We start from the raw sequence: 9868 nt of genomic DNA, 5'->3' as shown, positions 1-9868 counted from the left end.
GTTTTTTAAACAAAATATGCTAAAAATAAAATATTGATTAAAAAAGAACAATTTGTTTGGTACAATTCATTGCAGTCCCCGTGAGCAGGGATTAGATAATAAAAGAATATGCTCACAGTATGATCTGCTTGTCGTACAAGGCGACTAAAAGATCTTTGGTATAAAGAAAAAAAACTCTCAATTGAAAAAATCAATTATCAATTAGTGAGTAATTTTTAATAGTTTTCTTTTTTGTAGGAAATTGTAATTAAAGTTTAATTTAAAAATATAAAATAAATAATATAAAAACAATATAAACAATGTCACCTATTGATACTTTAACTTGGGAGGAATTTTTGAAGGAATCCTTAGAGTTTTTGGAGATTTCAAAGCAATTGGATGATACTTGGTGCTGGGAAGTTAAGGTACGCGTTTAAATAATGTGGGATATATTTGTTATTTTATTTTATTACTTTGATTTTTTATTTCAGAATGCAGAAGTTGAAGGTCAATCTTTTCTTAAATATATTAAAAAACTTACACATCCCTTAAACCAGGAATTAATACAAATCGAATATCATATAGTCTATTCGATATCCTATCAAGTGCCCGTATTGTATTTGCAAGCGTATGCGAATGGTAGGGAAAATTGTTTTTTTAACAAACATATTCTTATTTACATATCTTTCAAGATGGTAAACCTTTGTCTTTGGAACACCTGTGGACGATATTTCAACATAATCAAGAATCCAAATACTCCCGTGAAGATATGCTGTCCATTTTAACGCAAATGGATCATCCTATATATTTTAGACCTTTTATATGTTTACATCCTTGTCGTACTTCAGAGATTTTGGCAGCTACTCCAAAGAGTTCTAATCGTGTTTTAACTTTTATAAGTGTTATGGGTCCTTATTTGCAATTAAATTTGGATAATAGATATGGTTTACACTATCAAGATAAAATAGCTGAGAAATAAAATGTAACGTTTCTATATAGATATGTACATATATCAGAGAAATTGTTTTGTTTTAATTAAGATGGAAAAAAGATTTGAAAATATTTTTATATTTACTAGTCTAGTCTATGGACCAGACTACTAACATGTCTATTAACAAGTTTATGTACTAATACATTGTCTCGTTTATGGTCTAATCTACTAATCTATTGAGTAGTCTATATGTATAATGTATTAGTGTATTAATACACAGACTAGTCTGTATACCGACCTATAAATTACTTTATGGAAGAATTTATTTAGTTTGTATCTAAAGTGTTCTAGTGGAAGCTCATTGACAAGCCCAGGCACAGTCTAACTATAGTCCAGTCTATTCTATAGTTTTATATGTATGTATATACATAATTTAGTCTATAGTCTCTATATCAAGTCTAATGTCTGGTTTGTAGTCTATAGACTAGTGTGGAAATGGACTCCACAGTCTTGTCCAGTCTACAGACCAGTCTGTAGTCTATTATAAAATATTGTCTATAGCCTATTCTAGTCTAATCTATAGACTTGTCTATAGTCTAGTTTATAGTCTAATCCATAGTCTAATCTATTGTCAGGGTTGTAGTCAATAGTCTAGTGAGACTTCTCTATATTATATTCAATAGTCTAGTCTATAGTCAAGTCTATAGTCTAGTCTGCAGTTTAGTCTATAGTGTAGTCTATTGTCTGCTTTGTAGTCTATAGTCTATTTTATAGTCTAGTCAATAGTATAGTCTAGTATGTAGTGTATAGTCTAATCTACTCTATAGTATATTCTAGTCTACAGTGTTGTCAATTGTCTGGTTTGTAGTACATAGTGTAGTATGGAGTCTATTTTATAGTCTTGCCTATAGTCCAGACTAGTCTACAGACTAGTCTATAGTCTATTCTATAATTTTGTCTATAGTCTACTCTATAATCTAGTCTATAGTCTAGTTTATAGTTTAATCTATAGACTAGTCCATAGTCTAGTTTATAGTCTACTCTAAAGTCTAGTTTATTGTCTGGGTTGTAGTCTATAGTCTAGTGAGAAGTCTATTCTATAGTGTAGTCTAAAGACTTTTCTATATTATATTCAATAGTCTATTCTATTTCTAGTCTATAGTCTAGTATGTAGACTATAATGTAGTCTATAATCTAGTCTATTGTCAAGTCTAATCTATAGTTTAGTTTTTAGACTATAGTCAGAAGAAGTTATAAAATAAAAGTCTTCAATAATTCCACAGTCCATTCTATAGTCCAGTCTATAGTCTTGTCTAGAGTCTAGTCAATAGTATAGTCTCTAGACTTGTCTAGTCTGTATCATGTCTATTGATAAGTCTATAGTCTTGTATGTAGTCTATAGTGTAGTCTATAGTTTATAGTCTAGTATGTAGTCTATAGTCTAATCTACTCTATAGTATAGTCTAGTCTATAGTCTAGTCTGTAGATTAGTCTAGTATGGAGTCTATTCTATAGCCTTGCCTATAGTCCAGTCTACAGTCTACTGTGTAGTCTACATACCAGTCGATAGTATATTCTATAATTTTGCCTATAGTTTAGTCTATAGTCTATTCTAGTCTATAGTCTAATCACTAGTCTATTGTCTAGTTTATAGTCTACTCCATAGTCTAGTCTATTGTCTGGGTTGTAGTCTATAGTCTAGTGAGAAATCTATTATATTATTTTCAATAGTCTAGTCAATATCCAGTCTATTGTCTAGTATGTAGTCTATAATCTAGGGTATTGTCAAGTCTAATCTATAGTTTAGTTTTTAGTCTATAGCTAGAAGAAGTGCTTTACATAGTTATAAAATAAAAGTCTCCATTAATTTCGCAGTCCATTCTATAGTCTAGTCTAGAGTCTATTCTATAGTATGTTCTTTAGTCTAGTCAATAGTATAGTCTATGGACTTGCCTAGTCTGTATCAAGTCTATTAATAAGTCTATAGTCTAGTATGTAGTCTATAGTCTAATATACTCTATAGTGTAGTCTATAGTCAAGTCTATAGTCTAGTCTGTAGTTTAGTCTATAGTGTAGTCTATTGTCTGTTTTGTAGTCTATAGTCTAGTCAATAGTATAGTCTATAGACTTGTCTAGTCTATTGATAAGTTTATAGTCTAGTATGTAGTCTATAGTCTAATCTACTCAATAGTGTAGTCTAGTCTACAGTCAAGTCTATAGTCTAGTCTGTAGATTAGTCTATAGTGTAGTCTATATTCTGGTTTGTAGTCTATAGTCTAGTATGGAGTCTATTCTATAGTCTTGCCTATAGTCCAGTCTACAGTCTATTGTCTAGTCTACATACCAGTCTATATTTTATTCTATAATTTTGTCTATAGTTTAGTCTATAGTCTATTGTAGTCTATAGTCTATCAAATAGTCTAATCTATAGACTAGTCTATAGTCTAGTTTATAGTCTACTCCATAGTCTAGTCTATTGTCTGGGTTGTAGTCTATAGTCTAGTGAGAAATCTATTCTATAGTCTAGTCTATAGACTTCTCTATATTATATTCAATAGTCTAGCCTATATTCTATAGTCTATAGTCTATTGTAGTCTATAGTCTATCAAATAGTCTAATCTATAGACTAGTCTATAGTCTAGTTTATAGTCTACTCCATAGTCTAGTCTATTGTCTGGGTTGTAGTCTATAGTCTAGTGAGAAATCTATTCTATAGTCTAGTCTATAGACTTCTCTATATTATATTCAATAGTCTAGCCTATATTTAGTCTATTGTCTAGTACGTAGGCTATAATCTAGTCTATTGTCAAGTCTAATCTATAGTTTAGTTTTTAGTCTATAGCTAGAAGAAGCATAATTATAAAATAAAAGTCTTCATTAATTCCACAGAAATTCATATGTTTATTTATTTATTCTTTTCTTTTAATTAGTTTTTTTAAAATATTTTTATATTATTTACATTTTTTTATATATTTATATGCATATAATAAGACATTATTTAATATTACTACCGAGTGCTTATTTTGATATTATTTTAATGTTTAATATAATATATGGGATTGACTGACATAATATAGTACATACATTTCGCTTCTGTATTCATAAAGTTATTAAGGGTTTATTAAGCTAGTTTTTCCTACAAAATTGCTGCAATAAACCTTTAATAACTTTGTTAATCTATTATTAGTACAGGCTTTAATATGTTTTACTATATTATAGAAACTTTTGTATATAACTTAAGATATGGCTAATTTTGTCTAAGATTAATTTGTTATTTAAATTAATTAACTACGTTCTTATAATAATTTTAAATATATGGATTTTAATTTGTTTTTGACTATAATGACAAGTGAGTGTTACTCCTTGTTTTAGCTGATTTACTAAACTACAATTGTTTCTAAATTTTATTAATTTATTAATTATTATTATTTTTGCTAGTTTTTTTTTTGTGTTAAATATTTAAATTTCTTTTAGTTTACTTATGTGTTTAATTATAATTAGTGTTAACTCCTACTGTGGTTTTTACTACTTCATGATCATGTGTTTATTAAGATCATGAAATATATAAATTTTACAATTTGTTTAGATAATTAATAATCTTTTGTTTTTATTTAGAACTGAAAAGTATAAATTTAAAAGTATAAAGTATATTTTTTGTATATTTTGTGAATACGGAAGAAAATTGTTTTTTTAATGAATGGTTCCAATTTTGTGGTCAAAGTCCGTTTTGTTAATTCACTTAATCCATTTTTTAGTGAAGGTTTTGAAAAAGAATAGATTAATAAGAACTAGTAATTACAAATCACTAATAATTATTTGAATTAGTGGTTTTTAATGTATATATACCACTCATTTTCGAAATTAAAAACAGGGGTCGAATTACCGCATAAGTCACAGCTTTCGTATCGAAAATACTTTAAGATATCATAATTAAACTAAAAAGTATTAGCTTTCTCATACGATATCGAATGCCATCATTTTATTCGTTTCGAATGAGATAGTTACGCCCCAAAATTTATACAAAAATTTAATGTTTTGTTTAAACATTTGGAATGACACATATGTTGGAGAATGGTTTCTTTTGTAATTCAATATTCTAAATTGAAAATCATAATGTTTATAAACTTACAAGCTTCTGTTATTATATTTGAATATAGGCTTAATTTTTAATTGTTTTTTTTTTTTCAACTATATTTGACTATTATTTACAATAAATATATGTTTTTTTCATTCAACTATAATTAATTTGTTAAAGCTGCACCATTTTCCTTGTTTTTGTGATATAAATATTTTATTTATTTATTTTACTTATTAATTTTCCTTATTTTTACAATATATAGAGTAATAGTTTCTTAAATTAAGTTTATTATACATATAGCATATATGTAAATATGTAATTTTGTTATTAATTAAAGGTTTTTTCTAAAAAATATGTTTTTTTATATAATTAGTTTAAAAAAAGTTTTTATTTTTTGAAATAAGTAAAAATAGGTTTAATAAGCCAGTTTGTTGGGAGTGAAATTCAGGCCAACAAAATTTTAAAAATGTAAACCCGGATACTATAGACTAAACTATAGACTTGACTATAGACATGGCTAAAGACTAGACTAGAATATAGATTAGACTATAGACTAGATTGTAGACTACACTAAAGACTAGACTATTGTCTATACTAAGGACTAGACTAAAGACTAGACTAAATACTATACTAAAGACTAGACAATATACTAGACTATAGAATAAACTAGAATACAATAGAATTTAGACTAGACTATAGACTATAGACTAACCTATAGATTAACCTACAGATTAACCTATAGACTAAACTATAATCTTGATTACTATAGACTAGACTATAGACAAAACTATAGACTTGACTATAGATTAGTATGTAGACTACACTATAAACTAGACTTTAGACTATAGATTAGGCTAAAGATTAGACTATAGGTATGACTATAGACTAGGATATAGACTCGACTAATGACTAGACTATAGACTAGACTAAATACTAGACATTAGACTACATTATAGACTAGAATATAGACTATAAAATAGACTATAGACTAGACTAACCTTTAGACTAAACTATAAACTTGACTACTCTATAGTTTTGTCTATAGTCTAGTCTATAGTCTAGTCTTCTATAGTCTAGTCTATAGTCTAGTCTTCTATAGTCTAATCAATAGTCTAGTCTATAATCTAGTCTATAGTCTAGTCTATAGTCTAATCTATAGTATAGTCTATAGTATAGTCTATAGTATAGTCTATAGTATAGTCTATAGTCTAGTCTATAGTCTAGTCTATAGTCTAGTCTATAGTCTAGTCTATAGTCTAGTCTATAGTCTAGTCTATAGTCTAGTCTATAGTCTAGTCTATAGTCTAGTCTATAGTCTAGTCTATAGTCTAGTCTATAGTCTAGTCTATAGTCTAGTCTATAGTCTAGTCTATAGTCTAGTCTATAGTCTAGTCTATAGTCTAGTCTATAGTCTAGTCTATAGTCTAGTCTATAGTCCAGTCTATAGTCTAGTCTATAGTCTAGTCTATAGTCTAGTCTATAGTCTAGTCTATAGTCTAGTCTATAGTCTAGTCTATAGTCTAGTCTATAGTCTAGTCTATAGTCTAGTCTATAGTCTAGTCTATAGTCTAGTCTATAGTCTAGTCTATAGTCTAGTCTATAGTCTAGTCTATAGTCTAGTCTATAGTCTAGTCTATAGTCTAGTCTAGAGTCTAGTCTATAGTCTAGTCTATAGTCTAGTCTATAGTCTAGTCTATAGTCTAGTCTATAGTCTAGTCTATAGTCTAGTCTAGAGTCTAGTCTATAGTCTAGTCTATAGTCTAGTCTATAGTCTAGTCTATAGTCTAGTCTATAGACTAGTCTATAGTCTAGTCTATAGTCTAGTCTATAGTCTAGTCTATAGTCTAGTCTATAGTCTAGTCTATAGTCTAGTCTATAGTCTAGTCTATAGTCTACTATAGTCTAGTCTATAGTCTAGTCTTAGTCTAGTCTATAGTCTAGATAGTCTAGTCTATAGTCTAGTCTATAGTGACTAGTCTATAGTCTAGTCTATAGTCTAGTCTGTAGTCAGTCTATAGTCTAGTCTATAGTCTAGTCTATAGTCTAGTCTATTCTAGTCTATAGTCTAGTCTATAGTCTAGTATAGTCTAGTCTATAGTCTAGTCTATAGTCTAGTCTATAGTCTAGTCTATAGTCTAGTCTATAGTCTAGTCTATAGTCTAGTCTATAGTCTAGTCTATAGTCTAGTCTATAGTCTAGTCTATAGTCTAGTCTATAGTCTAGTCTATAGTCTAGTCTATAGTCTAGTCTATAGTCTAGTCTATAGTCTAGTCTATAGTCTAGTCTAGTCTAGTCTATGTCTAGTCTATAGTCTAGTCTATAGTCTAGTCTATAGTCTAGTCTATAGTCTAGTCTATAGTCTAGTCTATAGTCTAGTCTATAGTCTAGTCTATAGTCTAGTCTATAGTCTAGTCTATAGTCTAGTCTATAGTCTAGTCTATAGTCTAGTCTATAGTCTAGTCTAGTCTAGTCTAGTCTAGTCTAGCTAGTCTAGTCTAGTCTATAGTCTAGTCTATAGTCTAGTCTATAGTCTAGTCTATAGTCTAGTCTATAGTCTAGTCTATAGTCTAGTCTATAGTCTAGTCTATAGTCTAGTCTATAGTCTAGTCTATAGTCTAGTCTATAGTCTAGTCTATAGTCTAGTCTATAGTCTAGTCTATAGTCTAGTCTATAGTCTAGTCTATAGTCTAGTCTATAGTCTAGTCTATAGTCTAGTCTATAGTCTAGTCTATAGTCTAGTCTATAGTCTAGTCTATAGTCTAGTCTATAGTCTAGTCTATAGTCTAGTCTATAGTCTAGTCTATAGTCTAGTCTATAGTCTAGTCTATAGTCTAGTCTATAGTCTAGTCTATAGTCTAGTCTATAGTCTAGTCTATAGTCTAGTCTATAGTCTAGTCTATAGTCTAGTCTATAGTCTAGTCTATAGTCTAGTCTATAGTAAGTCTATAATCTAGTCTATAGTATAGTCTATAATCTAGTCTATAGTCTAGTCTATAGTCTAGTCTATAGTCTAGTCTATAGTCTAGTCTATAGTCTAGTCTGTAGTCCAGTCTATAGTCTAGTCTATAGTCTAGTCTATAGTCTAGTCTATAGTCTAGTCTATAGTCTAGTCTATAGTCTAGTCTATAGTCTAGTCTATAGTCTAGTCTATAGTCTAGTCTATAGTCTAGTCTATAAGTCTAGTCTATAGTCTAGTCTAGTCTAGTCTATAGTCTAGTCTAGTCTATAGTCTAGTCTATAGTCTAGTCTATAGTCTAGTCTATAGTCTAGTCTATAGTCTAGTCTATAGTCTAGTCTATAGTCTAGTCTATAGTCTAGTCTATAGTCTAGTCTATAGTCTAGTCTATAGTCTAGTCTATAGTCTAGTCTATAGTCTAGTCTATAGTCTAGTCTATAGTCTAGTCTATAGTCTAGTCTATAGTCTAGTCTATAGTCTAGTCTATAGTCTAGTCTATAGTCTAGTCTATAGTCTAGTCTATAGTCTAGTCTATAGTCTAGTCTATAGTCTAGTCTATAGTCTAGTCTATAGTCTAGTCTAGTCTATAGTCTAGTCTAGTCTAGTCTATAGTCTAGTCTATAGTCTAGTCTATAGTCTAGTCTATAGTCTAGTCTATAGTCTAGTCTATAGTCTAGTCTATAGTCTAGTCTATAGTCTAGTCTATAGTCTAGTCTATAGTCTAGTCTATAGTCTAGTCTATAGTCTAGTCTATAGTCTAGTCTATAGTCTAGTCTATAGTCTAGTCTATAGTCTAGTCTAGTCTAGTCTATAGTCTAGTCTATAGTCTAGTCTATAGTCTAGTCTATAGTCTAGTCTATAGTCTAGTCTATAGTCTAGTCTATAGTCTAGTCTATAGTCTTAGTCTATAGTCTAGTCTATAGGTCTAGTCTATAGTCTAGTCTAGTCTAGTCTATAGTCTAGTCTAGTCTATAGTCTAGTCTATAGTCTAGTTCTACTAGTCTAGTCTATAGTCTAGTCTATAGTCTAGTCTATAGTCTAGTCTATAGTCTAGTCTATAGTCTAGTCTATAGTTCTAGTCTATAGTCTAGTCTATAGTCTAGTCTATAGTCTAGTCTATAGTCTAGTCTATAGTCTAGTCTATAGTCTAGTCTATAGTCTAGTCTATAGTCTAGTCTATAGTCTAGTCTATAGTCTAGTCTATAGTCTAGTCTATAGTCTAGTCTATAGTCTAGTCTATAGTCTAGTCTATAGTCTAGTCTATAGTCTAGTCTATAGTCTAGTCATAGTCTAGTCTATAGTCAGTCTATAGTCTAGTCTATAGTCTAGTCTATAGTCTAGTCTATAGTCTAGTCTATAGTCTAGTCTATAGTCTAGTCTATAGTCTAGTCTATAGTCTAGTCTATAGGTCTAGTCTATAGTCTAGTCTATAGTTAGTCTAGTCTATGTCTAGTCTATAGTCTAGTCTATAGTCTAGTCTATAGTCTATGTCTAGTCTATAGTCTAGTCTATAGTTAGTCTATAGTCTAGTCTATAGTCTAGTCTATAGTCTAGTTATAGTTAGTCTCGTCTATAGTCTAGTCTATAGTCTAGTCTATAGTCTAGTCTATAGTCTAGTCTATAGTCTAGTCTATAGTCTAGTCTATAGTCTAGTCTATAGTCTAGTCTATAGTCTAGTCTATAGTCTAGTCTATAGTCTAGTCTATAGTCTAGTCTATCTAGTCTATAGTCTAGTCTATAGTCTAGTCTATAGTCTAGTCTATAGTCTAGTCTATAGTCTAGTCTATAGTCTAGTCTATAGTCTAGTCTATAGTCTAGTCTATAGTCTAGTCTATAGTCTAGTCTAGTCTATAGTCTAGTCTAGTCTAGTCTAGTCTAGTCTATTCTATAGTCTAGACTATAGACTAGACTAGACACTTGATGT

The 9868-nt window shown here is 29.7% G+C and overlaps 1 protein-coding gene across 1 annotated transcript; it reads left to right on the top strand.

Moving 5' to 3' along the window:
- Positions 1-93: 93 nt before the first annotated feature.
- Positions 94-1000, top strand: LOC119615440 (ubiquitin-like-conjugating enzyme ATG10). The gene is made up of 3 exons (XM_037971454.1): positions 94-404; positions 471-618; positions 672-1000. The coding sequence occupies exons 1-3, from the start codon at positions 300-302 to the stop codon at positions 956-958; spliced, it is 540 nt and encodes a 179-aa protein (XP_037827382.1). The 5' UTR covers positions 94-299; the 3' UTR covers positions 959-1000.
- The last annotated feature ends 8868 nt before the right edge of the window (positions 1001-9868 follow it).

Source organism: Lucilia sericata, unplaced genomic scaffold (genome assembly GCF_015586225.1).
Source record: "Lucilia sericata isolate MDLA Ls3-8-SP2 unplaced genomic scaffold, ASM1558622v1 Contig005161F_arrow, whole genome shotgun sequence".
Classification (NCBI taxonomy): domain Eukaryota; kingdom Metazoa; phylum Arthropoda; class Insecta; order Diptera; family Calliphoridae; genus Lucilia; species Lucilia sericata.
This window is presented reverse-complemented; position numbering and strand designations above follow the sequence as displayed.

What these genes read in the sequence shown, in the direction of transcription:
- LOC119615440 (XM_037971454.1), top strand. Translation starts at nt 300, where the DNA reads ATGTCACCTATTGATACTTTAACTTGGGAGGAATTTTTGAAGGAATCC. An exon ending in CTTGGTGCTGGGAAGTTAAG is followed by an intron (nt 405 to 470) that starts GTACGCGTTTAA and finishes TTTTTATTTCAG; the next exon opens with AATGCAGAAGTTGAAGGTCA. An exon ending in TTTGCAAGCGTATGCGAATG is followed by an intron (nt 619 to 671) that starts GTAGGGAAAATT and finishes ATATCTTTCAAG; the next exon opens with ATGGTAAACCTTTGTCTTTG.